Below are 15,450 nucleotides of genomic sequence, written 5' to 3' on the forward strand. Positions count from 1 at the left end.
AAGTACTGACTTTGACTGAGATTGTAGGAGCTGAAAGTGCAAAGAGTGAAGAGTTTTTTGTTTTTGTGTGTGTGTGTGTGAGTAGTCTGTGTTAAAAAAATGCAGAACCTTGTAATTTGGCAACAGAAAAAATGCTGTACAAATAGAATTACATGAAGTGTTTGATGTATGTGCTAAAAGTGATGAGTTGTAAAATGTAGCTTGGCTGGGTAGCCAACAAAAAAATAAATATAATGGGTTGATAAGAAGCTATTTGTGCATAGACAGAGGAGGGGTATGAAAATGTTACTGTTGAGTACAACTATTTAATAATTTTTTTAAACACTTTTTTCAATGTATAATTAACAAAAAAATTAATGAAGGCCAGCTGCTTAGGATTGTTTATTGTAGCAAATTAATCTACTGTACATCCAGGCTAATGGAAGCACAACAAAGAATGAACTGTGCAGATTATAAAAAGACCTGCACAAACTAGAATAATATTTTCATGCTTCTCCTAATAAAGTCCATAAACGTAAACATATTACAACATTAAATTGACTAAACAATAAGCTAGAATACATTTAAAATCAATGGGAACATGTCATTTTGTTCAGTTTATGTCAATTCATTTATAATCTTCCAGTTACATTGTTGCTTTTCCCAGCAAGGTAAAATAATATTTGACTAATATTTTGATTCATAGAAATCCACACATGGAATAGAGTGACATGATTGTTCTGTAAGTCTGGTGAAAAACAACATTTTAGTACTTTGACAACAATTGAATGTATTTCAAAATGATTGTGTAGATGATTGTACAAATTGCTCCATTTTCTAAACCTCTTCTTGCATAAAAAAAACGGAAGTTTCTTTCCCGAATGAGTTTGCAAATGACGGATCAGGCTGCTTTGACATGTGAAACTCTTCTCACACTGAAGACACTTTTTATTATTATTATTATTTCCTTTATTTAGCCAGGAGATCACATTGAGACAGTACTATCTCTTCTTCCAGTGAGACCTGGTCAAAACAGCAGCACATAAAGTTTCGCAAAGAAGATCAGAAAACACAATACCACCAAAATTACTAAATCAGATCATAAAAAACAATTACATGTATCCTTTAAGACATTATACAGAATATGTTTAAAAGTACTCAAAGTTGGAAGGTTGTCATCATTCCAAGCCTTAGGAGCATAAAAGGAGAAAGTACATGCCAAGATTTGACGTTACCCTTGGGACTATTAACCGAATACAGGAACCAGATCTAGTGCGTTGATTATTTGGGTGAAATCTTAACAAATTAGAAAGATAAGATGGTAGTTTACCTAAAAGAGCCTTTAAAATAAATAAATACAAATGTAATTTTCTCCTTTTGATATAGAGATAACCAGTCTAAGGAATTGTACAACATACAGTGATGCGTCCGTGAGTCTGCACCTGTGACAAAGCGTATTGCTGCATGATAAACAGAATCTAGTTTTCTCAATAAAGTAACAGATGCATGCATATATATATATATGGTCACCGTAATCAAGTATAGACAAAAATGTACTCTCTACTAATTTCTTACGAGCCTTACAAGGAAAACATTTTTTAACCGATATAAAAAATCTAATTTCGGCCTGAGCTTTTTTACTAACTTGTCAATGTGTATATCAAAGGTTAATCTCTCGTCAATCCAAATACCTAGGTATTTATAAGAGCTAACTCTTTCTTTTGATATACCGTTCGAAAATATGATTTCACTTGTACGGTTTCTCTCCAGTGTGAACTGTCATGTGAATCTTAAAGTTTACTTTATACATGAAACTCTTTCCACACTGTTCGCAGGTAAAAGGCTTCTCTCCAGTGTGAGTTCTCATATGGACAGTAAGGTTATATTTATTTGTAAAACTCTTTCCACACTGAGGGCATATTAACAGCTTCTTTTCAATGTAAATTTCATGTGAGTCTTAAGATCTCCATTTCGTGAGAAACTCTTCCCACACTGTTGGCAGCTGTAAGGTCTCTCTCCAGTCTGAATTCTCATGTTAGAATTAAAGGAACCGTATGTAAGAAATTTATGTCAGTTAATCATAAAATGGCCCTGACATGTCACTAGACATTAAGAAATCATGTTCATTTCAAATACTTATATCACTGACAACAGTGGTGTGGCCAGGATATTGTCATTTAAAAGTGAGAGTTGCAGCCCTCAACTGATGTTATCGTTGTCATTTTGTGTTTTGGTCTGAGGCTCCACCCTCCAGCTATCTAGCAATCACGAAATCAGTAGAGTTTTGTGATCCGTCGTTATGAATCCGAAATACGTCGTGACAAAGTCCGAAATAAAACAAGGATTTGTATAGGAGATGCCTTTGAAAGATGGAGACGGCTGAAAACGGAGAAGAATTTGAAGATAGACGCCATCGTTGGTAATTTTCTCCTGGACAAGTAAGATTCATCTATGTTTGGCTAACTTTGCTTCTGTACACAGTGGATTTCCCACGGTCGGCCGTGCTAAATGCGTTCATAAAAAGCTTTATATCGCACCACTAGCAGGGTATGAAAACAATCTATGTTCCGACTGAAATGTGGTATTACAGTACATCTTTACGAAATATTTGGCTAATCGCCATCTGTAAATTTTTGCGATACAGAATTACTTCGCAAAACATCTCTTGTGAAGCATAAACATAATTAACAGAAGAAAAACAAATTTCTGTGTAGGACTCGTCACTTGCCATTGGAAGCTCCTTGTTGCAGCCTACTCCTGCAGCTTAGCTGGCAACCCCGAGTCAGGGGGGAGCGGGAGGGGATACACCGTTCTACAGTTTTTTGAAAGTGATTGCAGTACCAGTTTTGGCCACAATCCTACATACGGTTCCTTTAAGGTTTGTACTTTGTGTTTTTTTTTTTTTTCTGGTGAGAAAGTCTTTTTATTCTGTGAGCAACTAATTGATTTTTCTTCTGTTTTAAAATTATGTTTCTCATTTTGATATTTCTCTCCTGTTTCATTGAGTTCTTGACTTTCAGAGTCATCAGGTCTGAGGTGAAATAAGAAAAAATTAATAAACAGCAGTTTAATGGCACAAAGCAACAGACAACAAAAATTTAGACTAGTGCTGTCAATCAATTAAAAAATAACTGACAATACTAATTTGACAATAGTTTCACATTGAATCTCCAAATTAATGTAAAACAACTTAATCATTGTACATTTAAAATATGGGGCTTATTGGCATCTTTCACCAAGTAGCCAATTGTTAATGAAGACCAGTCTCACTGATACAAATACTGCTAATGATCTGTCTCTATTAAATGCATTTCCTTCCAATTTTAGCCATTAATTATAGCCATAATTAAAAACAGTTATTTGTAACACACACACACACACACACACACACACACACACACATATGTGTGTGTTACAAATAACTTTTTATACAAATATATGCTTTTATCACAAGTACCATATAATTATAAAAAAAATCAGCTCCTTAAAAAACAAAAAAACAAAACATTATCTGCCATGTTTATCTTCACGCTAGAGAATTTAAAAGCAGAATTCAATTAAGAAAGATTTTCTAATTAAATCTACATTTTTGGTTTCTATTTAATTATTTGGCTCCAGGGTTGGGGAGTAACAAAGTACATGTAACATAATTTCATATTTAAAATACAAAATATGAGTAACTATTCAATAAGCAACCTGCACTGCTAGTCAGGAGGAAACTCCCAGGAGGAAATCAGAAAGCCGAGCATTATGAAAATACAAATACAAAATTATGTAACATCATAGTCCAATTAAATTTTTTGTTTACTTGCAACTTGTCTCTCCGATCGGCTTTAAGGCACAATCCAATCTTGAAAAAGCATCTCAGTCTTTGAAAACCAGTGCTGTCAACTATATTTTCTATATATATACCATATGGTGTGTTTAAGCAACTCTTAAAGAAGAAATGTCCTGTTCTCCTGAATATTAGCACAATTGCAAATGTGATGCTGACTTTATTCAGTTCAAAACACCTAAGACTACTTGAGAAAAAGGGGCATAACAGGTCCTCTTTAACTCCCATCACAGCACAAAAATTGTGCTCAACAAAGTTGCATTTGTATTCTAGTGCTATAAGATCTATTTAGAAACCAATTTTTTTTTTCCTAAAAGAGCTTTAAAATGATGTTGGCATTTATGGACAAGAATAAGCACCATTTAGTTCTTGACCATCTGACCAACAACACTCAGTATTCACTCCTCTGCTTTTCTCATTGCATATGATTCCCCTTGAAAGACATCTTGGATGCCCTGGGGGTAAGCAGATAAACATCAAATTTTCATTTTTGGGTGAACTATCCCTTTAAGCTCAGTCAAACACAATATAGCTAGTTGGCACTGTAAAGTGTACCATGGACAAAACACATTGCTTTAAAGTGTGAATTAGAATTGATATTATTGTAGGAGCCCTGTATAGGATTCTTATTGGAATCCTTTGGGATTGTTTTGACAAGGGTAATATAAACTTTTGACCTCAACTGTAATCGTGGTTGAAACAATGTAGTTGCCAAGAAACAAAGAGGTGAGGTCATAGAGTAATTTACAACAGGTTTGATTGTGGCCAATCAGAATCAAGGACCGGAACTGTCCTTTCTAGACATTTTGTTTGAAACTCTGTCCATGCTAAGGGGATCTTTTAGGATTCTCTTCAATGTGAATCTTCATGTGCCTGTTAAGGCTTCCTTTTTGACTGAAACTGTTTCCACACTGGTTGCACGTGTAAGGCTTCTCTCCAGAGTGAATTCTCATGTGAATGTTAAGGTATCTTTTATGAGTGAAACACTTTCCACACTGTTGGCAGGTAAAAAGGCTCCCTGTAATGTGAATTGTCTGGTGAACTTTAAAGTTTCCACTTTCATTTAACCTCTTTTCAGACTGAGGGGATCTGTAAGGCTTTTCTCTATTGCACATTTTCATGTGACTTTCAAGGCCTCCTCGTTGACTGAAACTCTTTCCACACTGTTTGCATGTGAAAGGCTTCTCTCCAGTGTGAAATCTCATGTGTCTGTTAATGCATCCTTTACGAGTGAAACTTTTTCCGCACTGTTTGCATGAGTAAGGTTTCTCTCCAGTGTGAACTCTCATGTGCATTTTAATGTATCCTTGTTGTTTGAAACTCTTTCCACACTGTTTGCATGAGTAAGGCTTCTCTCCAGTGTGAAATCTCAGGTGTCTGTTAAGGCATCCTTTACGAGTAAAACTTTTTCCACACTGTTGGCATGAGTAAGGCTTCACTCCAGTGTGAATCCTCATGTGCCTTTTAAGGTGTCCTTGTTGTTTGAAACTCTTACCACACTGACAGAAAATTAAACTACTCATAGTTCCTGTCTTTTGTGCTCTTTCTTGTTTAGAAGTCTTTTCAGACTCTAAGAAACAAAAAGACTTTTCTCCAGATACAAATTGAAGATTTTCAAACTGATCTTTCTCTTCAGTTTCATTCAGTTCTTCTCTCTCCTCTTTCAGCGCTGTTAGGTCTAAGGTGGAAATACAAAAATTTAAAAGTTAACCTCAGTTTAATGGCACAAAGCAATTAACATCACAACTTGTAGATATGTAATGCATGAATGCTAGATGCTACCAGGGGCGTCCAAACCTGATCCTAGTTGGTCGGTATCCTACAGAGATTAAGGTGGCTGTTATACAATTAAATAAATCTCGGAAATGTATATAGACTGCTCTCAACTATTATATACCCATTTGATGTCTCCTGGGGAGACATTTAGAGAGAGGCTAGGAAAAAAGAAAGAGGAGAAACTCCCCAAATTATATTTTATTTACAAGGTTCGGGAGGAGCACAATCAGATAATCAACCAATTCATTTCAAATTTGATATTTAATAAGCCAAGCTTTATCATTTGTTTCTCTGTATTATATACATTTTTTTATTTGTTGAACATCAGTTAAATTGTTACTCTTAATTTGGTTTGGGTGTTTTTTTGTATTTTCTAGCTCGAGGAACAGACACATTCTCTATAGTGTGATATCTAGGTAAAGGGATCTCTATATGCTGAGAATTATCTGATTTCTGATGTGAGGTGGCTAGCAGACGGTCGGTTTAGCCAGTCTGTCTGCTTCCTGACCTGCGCCCTAGTTAGTCAAGTGCAAACTCTAAGACACGGAGCACAGGGCAACTAATACTGTTCCGTTTTCTTCCCTCGGAAAGGGCAACCCCGTGTACAAAGAGGATATTACTCTATTCCACATTTGTTTGTTTATTTTTAGCTCAAAAAGGATAACCAGTAATAAACCTGAAAAAACAAGAAATGCAAACGTTTCAATTTCCATGTACATACTACAACCAGCCCCTTGTTTAACTCAACAGCCCAATAACAATAAATAACATTAATCAAAATACAAATATAAATAATATTAATATACTATAATAATAAAAATAATTTCATAATTTAAACGTACACAATTCACACTTCAAACATTATGCATCAACTCAAGTCCTACCACAACTCTATGCAAAATGCATGCAATTGGCAAACCAGGAAGTCCGCGATTCCTACTTCATCAAACATTATAAAACTAAATAAAGTAAATACAAATGAACACGTATAGTATAGTAATGTTATGAATCTAAATGTTAATCCCACGGCTTCGCCACCACGTCTATCTCTATCAGTAAACAAATCTGCTTTGATCTACCGGAGAATTCTGAAATAGCGTTATCTTTAACGTGCAACGGACATAAACACAATACAACAACATAGCATTGCGACAGCAGACAACATAAAGCATACATCATTAAAGTAGACAAGAAAACATTTGAGATTAAATGAGTTTACCAAGTGGCTGCACACCGGGTTGAAAGTTATTACAAACTGAATGAATCTCACGCTTCCTTTTCACGTAGTAAATACCGGTCACATGTGCTCACAGCACACTCCTCTCTTAAAGAGGCACTACAATATCGGGCTGCTAAAGTGTAACTTGCAAATTTGGTAGCTCTAGTTTAAAGTAAATTTAATCATTAAACATTTAATTAAACATATAAATAACAAAACTCCACAGAAATCACAACAAATACCGAGTTCAGACTGCACGATTTTCAAAGCAATCGTGTCACAGATCTTTTCACATTGCATGATTATCTGGGGTAGTATTCTGTCGTTTCTGTGTTCACGCTGCACGATGGATCAGCGACAGGAGGTTTCACACTGCCTGACTTTACAATAGGAAGAATCACTGACAACCTTGTCCCGGTCCGCAAACTACGTCTCACAACCAAACACTCACGAGAAATGACATGGAAACAACACGAGGTCAGTCGTGCAAGTTTTCACGTGAGACTGGGATTATTATTAAAAAAAAAAATGGCAGCCCACAAGAATCATGTCATACAAATTGCATGTGCACTCATCTGCAGCGAAAAGAAAAGAAGCCAAAACATTGCTTGTTGATATTGTGGTCTATACCTTCGTAACTGGTCCCCCAACTTCCCGCTGGCCTGGATGTTGCTCTCTCATTGGCTGTAGATAATCGCTGATGTAATTTTCAGTCAGATCACCTTTCACACGGCAGGTCCAGATATTTAGCATGCCAAATATCTCATGGGTGTCGGCGACTCGTCTGCGATTCTCTCAGATCGCGTCTTTGATAGTTCACACTGTGTGATTGTCACTCGCATGAACGAGCACCGATTTGCCTGTGATTTTGGGCATTTGTTGGCAATTTCTCAAAACCTGTCGGCGAGTCAAAATCGGGGCTAAAATCGTGCAGTCTGAACTCAGCATAATGCTGTTAAACTAACCTGGTCCAAAGGCAAACAGACAGGCTAAGCTGTCCTTTAACAATGACCAATAGGAATGCACTGATTTTACAGCCTTTCTCTCTGGTTTTATGACAGCTGTACCTTCTATCTCCAGTCTTTGAAAGACTAAATTAAAAATGAAATGATAGAAAACAGCCTACATTTTAACTGGGAAGAGGAAAATACATTTATTCATTTGAGGAAGTAATTAGGACTGTATTAGTCAGCTTACAATTGATTTACATTTATTGCTATGATAAAAATTACACTTACATTATAGTTTATAATACATGTCACATTTAATGTCCAATAACACATATTTTAACCAAATGTATGTTTTTCTTCAGAACTTACTAAACTACTATTATATTGTGTCAGCACTTGTTTACATGTGTGTACCTCGTCCACTCCTGACAACAAAGTGGATGGTTGTATGACTTTCTAACATTTACATATTCTTATGAAGAATATACACTGAGGAAAACACAACATCTCAAATATATATAATGGTACAAATATATTTGCCATGGTGGATCAATTTGATCTATAATTGACACTAGGGACTGCTTCAGAAGCATGCATATTAAATTATCTTGACTAACTCAACCTGGATCAAATTAGTGAGATAGTTTATTAGTCACTAATAACCTAACTTAAATGGTCATTTTTGGTACAACTTTAACCCTTATTGATTTGTTAGATTTTTTTCAGATCACGTTTTGGACTTAAATCCCAGGTTTTCTGAGTGTCTCTTTTAAAACAGCCCCCAGAGCTCAACATTAAGCCTTGATATGTGCTTGTCCTTTGGACACCTAAATCAATCATCCATTTGTCCAAGTAAAAAGTTTGGCTACATCCACGCAATGTCAGAGCTTTCTCTATTCAATCTTTTTTTCCCCCTCATCTCAAGAAATATCTGCGACCACATGAAACTGACACAAAACTATGTAGTATATATGCCAGATAAATATGTAGCGCATTAATTCTGCCACAGAGATACACTAAAAATTGAAAAGAAACTTTTGGCAGTGCCCATAAACCTTGCACGCAGTATACAAAAAAAAAAAAAACATGAAACAATACATTTATTAATCTGTGTTAATGTTAGTAAATAAAAAGACAATCATTCAATGTTTGTTCATGTTTTTGTTATGTGAAGTAGCGGTGTCTGACTAGGGGCGAGACATTGGCTGATGACATTATCATTTTAGAAAATATACAGATTCACTGTACACACGAAACCACATGAGTGTCATTTTCTTATGTTTCCACTCAGGGACCCGGTTTAAAGGTGCCATAGAATGGAAAACTGAATTTACCTGGGCATAGTTAAATAATAACAGTTCAGTACATGGACATGACATACCATGAGTCTCAAACACCATTGTTTCCTCCTCCTTATATAAATCTAGTATTTGCAAAAGACCACCGAAAAAAAGGTCAATTCCAACATAACACCGACTGTTACGAAACTTTCCTGGGATCGTTAATAGTTACAATATCAGTATTGTCAGCACATCAGTAAAACAAGGCAAGCCACTGAAGGGACACGGTTAGCTTAATGCTAGCGCTAGCCTGTTACATTGCAATACATAGGATTTCACTTACCACATAAACATACATGACTGCGCTGATGATGGTGAATGATGGAGAAATAACTGCCTGATGATGGCGAATGATTTACAGATCTTGAGTATCACTGACATACAGCTGAACGTGTGTGGTAAGAAGCACTCTCTCTGCATGATAACTTTACACAGAGCACATGCATCACAGTAATCAGACTAAGATTCAAAACGGCAGATTCAACAAACCACATATTAAAAGCGGCTAGAGCTCCTAATTAAATATAGTGTACCCGCTATAGAGATGAGCAGCTCTGTGAAACAGCCAATCAGAGCAGAGCTCATTAATATTCATGAAGCTTCCAAATAAGCCAATAACAGAGCATTTCATTCTAGGTACCTGTTAAATATAAAAAAAATCTAAACTGTTTTTCGTTTGTTTGTGTATGCGGGACGCCGGCCAAATGGGTGTCTATTAGGTCTGTAAATTTTTGAAACGCATGTGACTTGAGGCTGCGCTCTGATTGGCCTGTTTCAGATTGTCCTCGGGGCGCAGAGCACTGCGCCCCAGACCCCCCCACTTTAGATCTTAGCCAATCAATCTTGTTTTTATATATTTTGTCCTCATGGGATTGGACCATTCTCGACTGTCAAATATGTGCAATATCTTTTCCGATATGAAAATAAATTTGATTTTATCTTTCACAAGCCGTTCAAATGAAGAAAAAAATAAAATAAAATAAACGTACGAATCATGGAGCTTGGATAGAGTTTGCTTGCTAGATGCCATGTAAGTCATGCCTTTTATTGTTTTCATTGTTTGTTATTTCAAAGTCCTGTCACCGAAGCGTTGTGGGCAACTACACAGAAAGTAACGTAAACTGTAATAATGCAGATTAACTCAATCGTCGGGGTACAAGCAAGGGTTTATGTAGATGTCTTTTTTCAAGTAAATTGTGAGTGTTTATGTTACTATTATTATAAGCACAATATTAAAATAGATATATATATATATATATATATATATATATATATATAATATAGTGTTCCTTCTTTAATTGGACATACAAATATATTGTCAATAGCATTATAATTACTTATTATATTGGACTATATATAACTTGATGGAAATTAATTTATATTCAATGTTTTATTACAAATCAATTTATTTTCTCTGTCTTTGAGATTTATCCTGTGGCTCCCTCGTGTGGATAACATTACTACTATGGCCTTTATCTCTGAATCACATTAAAATAAATGGCTAATATTTTTTGGGATGATTACAAATGTTAAATGATTACTTTACTGATAATAAAGCCTGTATTAACAGTGTGATTCATTTTGTGTGCGCCCCCCTAAAAATTTTAGCACCAGCCGCCACTGGTTGTAAATGGACCTGTAAAACCGTTTCTGGAGATTTTTTTTGCCCTTTCCTATGCCATATACCTTCTATGTAGATATCAGAGAACAACTTAAAATATTTTCTAAATGCATTATGCACCTTTAAATACATATTGGTTTTACTCTCCCAAAACGCCAGATCCGTCAATAAAAATATACAATTTTTGCATATACAGCTAATCTCTGTGTGGACAAGGCCTTAGATGCATGTAAGATTTGTTTTTATTTTTTTGTTAAAGTAATTTATTCACAAGCAATATTCTCATCACAGTTTTATCAGCTCAATCAGGCAAGGCTCCAAAAAGTACCTAGGACCTAACAACATGATAAAACAAAAGATGATGGCAGCATGCTCATAATTGACCTTATAATGAGCACAGAGGCCAGTTAAGGAAAGGCCCAAGGCTGATGATACACTGGGCAACTTTTTGAGCAATGTTGCCGGCCAACTTTGGCAAATGTTGCCGCCACTGGGCAACCAGGTGAGATACAGGGCTCACGATTGATCTAAATTATCCAGATAGAAATCTGTTACCCATTTTCAATGGGAAAGTGCCCAAACAATATTGCAAAAAAAGAGTTGCCCGATAAAATTGCTCAAAAAGTTGCCCCATGTATCATCAGCATAATACACCTGATATGATTGCCTCACGAAGCTCCATGGGGCAGAGGACTTAACTCTCAGAGATGAGAGGGGGACCCAGACACTTTTCCTGGCTTGCTCATAGGAGAACCTCAAGAGTCTGGGAAGCACTGCCAAGCAGAAGCAGCCTAACAGGGAGGCAAAAAAGGCCTAAGAACCTGATATGACTGCACACAGAGAAGAGAACAGAGTCCTTAGCTCACATGTTCCATCTGAGACTGGTAGCTTTATCAGGCATTATTTGAAGAAAATTTTCTAAAGAAGGTTCTGAACCTTCTAAAGGTTTCCTTCAGAGAAACAGTGATATAAAAACTTTGATTTTGAAATACACAGTGCTCATGTTTGTTTAACAAAGTCAAAGTCTTTTGGAAAATCTATTGGTTGTGGTCAGTTTTGATAATGTAGTGACGATGTATGATATTTGAGTCACCACAAATAAATCAATGCATGGGAAACACCTCAGCACAACAACCTGAGCCCAATGTATGCCTGCTCATCACCTTAACCTTAAGTTGGGCTAGAATTAAATTAATGCCAATGCTCAGCCTTTTGTTTTTTTGAACCCCCTCCATCACCTCACGTACCCCAGTTTGAGAACCACTGGTTTATACCGTTCTCATGTTAAAATACAGTACCTTGGTGTAAGTTTGACCTATGCCTCCTGAACAGTGGTCATCTATTGATTTACTTGAATATATTGATATTATTTTAATAATTTTCTTCATTTGCTCTCTTTAACCAGTAATTTTCTTTATATATTTTCTTCTTCTTTCCCTTTTTCCTCATTTTCCTCCTTATTCGCTTTTTTTTAACTTTATATACACACAAGATATAATTATTTTTGTGTTTGTTTTATTGTCAGACTTGCTTTATATTTACAACACTGTTTTGTCCCATTTTGTACTGTTTTTCTGTATGTCCTACATTGTCTTCTTCTACAAAAAAATGGTAAATTAAAGGAAATTTGCATGAAAAAGTATTGTCTGTTCCATTTGTATAGTCTTAGGTGTGAGGTGAATTAAATGTTTTCTGACATTTCAGTGTGGATGAGAAACTTTTGAAAAATGCTTGAAAACGCAAGTGTGGATTCATATAGGTGTAGCCTAAGTGTTTTTCCTTGTTTTATTTGCTTACCAAATACTTTAAATGAACATGTAGACAGCATGCAGTAGCCAAATGTAATTACTCACATTTCAAGGTTTGCTTTGTGCCAAATAAATTATTTTCTTAGTACTTTTGCATAATTAGCCAAAGTGCTATAAATCAATGGTTTTAATATTAGAAGCAGATAGCCTACTAGGTCTAATGTTACAATGTTTGGTTAAGGCTAATTCCATATTATTGTTGATTTAAATGCATGATGTCATAATAACAAATGCTCTGAGAATAAAAACCAACCTGTTTGTTCCTCAGTATCTTCATGTTTGACTCTAAATGTTTCTTCACTCATGTCTTCACTCTCCTCTTTAATAAACACCATCTGTGTTTGTTCCTCAGTATCTTCATGTTTGACTCTAAATGTTTCTTCACTCATGTCTTCACTCTCCTCTTTAATAAACACCATCTGTGTTTGTTCCTCAGTATCTTCATGTTTGACTCTAAATGTTTCTTCACTCATGTCTTCACTCTCCTCTTTAATAAACACCATCTGTGTTTGTTCCTCAGTATCTTCATGTTTGACTCTAAATGTTTCTTCACTCATGTCTTCCATCTCCTCTTTAATAAACACCATCTGTGTTTGTTCCTCAGTATCTTCATGTTTGATGAATGTTTCTTCAATCTTCATGTCTTCACTCTCCTCTTTAATAAACGCCATCTTTATAATAGTGTTTCACATGGATCTCTGTTGATTCTCCAGGAGTTTTTTCTGTTTGAACACTTTGTCCTGTTTAATATAAGAATTATTAATAGAAAGAACAATCAATGCAAACTAAATCTCTATCTGTATCTAAAACAGCTGCACTAGTAAGACAGTCAGAGTTAAAAGACTTCTATATAAAATTTATAATACAAATTACACCGGTTTATATTCAAGTAGACGATTTTGATCTTTATTTGATCTTTATTTATTATTTATCATATTTAATATATTACAGTCTCATGAAATCATTCTCGGTTGTGATTCACTCGTTTGTGTTTGTTGTCGTTTGTAGTCCGCGTGCCGCTGAATCGAATCACTGAATCATTTCACAAATGATTCGATTCAAATGATTCGGATTCTGAGGCTGCGTTCAAAACCGCATACTTCCATACTATACCTACTATATAGTAGGAAAAAAAAGAGTACGTGAAGAAAGAAGTACGTTCGAAACCTCAGTATTCATAAAAGAGTAGCCGAGAAATCCCCGGATGTCCTACTGCTTCAGCCCAGATCCTGAAGTGTTCATCTGATGCACACTTTTCAATCCCAGGAGGCCACAGGAGGCCAAAACGTCATCATCGAACGTGATTGGGAACCGCAACGAGAGTGTTTACAAATGTGAGTATTACAAACCAAAACACGGTTCCCTGTCTTAAAATCGTATTTGTTGAGCTACTGTATCGTAAACTGCTGATTTGAATTAGTTGTCAATACCTGTAACGTTAAAGTATATTTGTAATTTTGCTGTAAAACACGTTTTATTACGTATAGCGACCATAGCATCTTAAAGATGATTACTAAATGTTTAACAACTGACAGGAACATGTTCTGAGAGAATTAAATGAGCACATCACAACACCAAACAGACATCTAAACGAGTGATGGACGTTGTGTGAGTTTATGTAGAATTATCTGTTGTCAACACTGCTTTAGATTAATGTAATGTAAATAAACACATAGTTAGTAAACAAGTAAACATGAGTTATCTATTTCATTTGTCTAATAGTACTGTTGATAAATTCAGGAGCATTTGTATTGGATAAAAAGCCAATTAACACAACAGCTACCGCAGTTTATTAATTATATATATATATATATATATATATATATATATATATATATATATATATATATATATATATATAAAACTTTAAGCACTTTTCTGATTCTAGATTTCTGTGTCTTTGTTGCAGATATTTTGCGGTGGAGCAGGACCTGAAAGGAAAGGTGACAGCAGCATTTGTGGGGAAAAAAGTAAAATCAGTAACTGAAAAAAGTTTGGTAATTTTGTTACTTCTAATACAGAGATCTAATGAAATTGTGCTATTGTATTTGTGCATCGTTGTATGATCTGAAATGTCTGCTGCAGACATTTGTGAAGATAATGACATTCTCGGACATTTCTCGGTGTGTGCATCGAGAAAAGAGAAATCCACAGCAGCATCCTGTAAATGGTCAAGTGCCATCGATGAGACCCTCCATCACTCCACCTGCCCTTTGTCTCATCTGGACCAGATGTTGCTGTGGTCTCTTCATCCTCAGAGACCAAAGAGCCAGTGAGAGCATCTAGAGAAAGACTAAAATACCAATATGTCTGAATAAAGCTTTGTTCCATGTGTCTTTATTTATGTTCATGGTTACTTTATTATTTTACTCATATATCCATGTTGTTATCAGTAAATAAAACATACGTTTCATTAACATATGCATTAATTACTTGATAAAAAAACATGCTTGTTTTACTAAAAAATATAATTAATTATAGGTCAGCATTTATCATTATTATTGATCAGTGCATTCTGAGGTAATCTTAATTTCTAAGTAATACTTAGATTTTTGAGTGTAAAATCCTCAAAAAACACCTCCAAACACAAGATCTTCAAGCAGCTGATCCACGTCTCCTTTGTGCAGATATTGCAAACATGGAGGAAGATGTACTAGGTGGGGTTGTTGTGTTACTGATGCTATGAGGTGTTTGAGCACCTGTTGTGCTTATTTTCTTTTTATTATTAATACTACTTACAATTACAGGCCCAGGGAAAAATGGTATTTATCTTTAACAATGAACAATCATAATGAGAAAAACTGAAAACATAACTATTAGGCTTGCTTACATCATAGTATGCAATTGTATACACGGGGAAATATGATTAAATATCTCTGAATAATCAAAATATTCAAAAATCGGATTTGTTTTTGTTATTGA

The 15,450-nt window shown here is 35.3% G+C and overlaps 1 protein-coding gene across 1 annotated transcript; it reads right to left on the reverse strand.

The window, feature by feature from the left end:
• Positions 1 to 1,726: 1,726 nt before the first annotated feature.
• LOC141321911 (uncharacterized) lies at positions 1,727 to 13,260 on the reverse strand. The gene is made up of 3 exons (XM_073833399.1): positions 12,782 to 13,260; positions 4,858 to 5,492; positions 1,727 to 1,804 (listed from the first exon to the last, which is right to left on the reverse strand). The coding sequence occupies exons 1-3, from the start codon at positions 13,197 to 13,199 to the stop codon at positions 1,727 to 1,729; spliced, it is 1,131 nt and encodes a 376-aa protein (XP_073689500.1). The 5' UTR covers positions 13,200 to 13,260.
• Positions 13,261 to 15,450: the final 2,190 nt, after the last annotated feature.

Source organism: Garra rufa, chromosome 1, assembly GCF_049309525.1.
Source record: "Garra rufa chromosome 1, GarRuf1.0, whole genome shotgun sequence".
Lineage (NCBI taxonomy): Eukaryota > Metazoa > Chordata > Actinopteri > Cypriniformes > Cyprinidae > Garra > Garra rufa.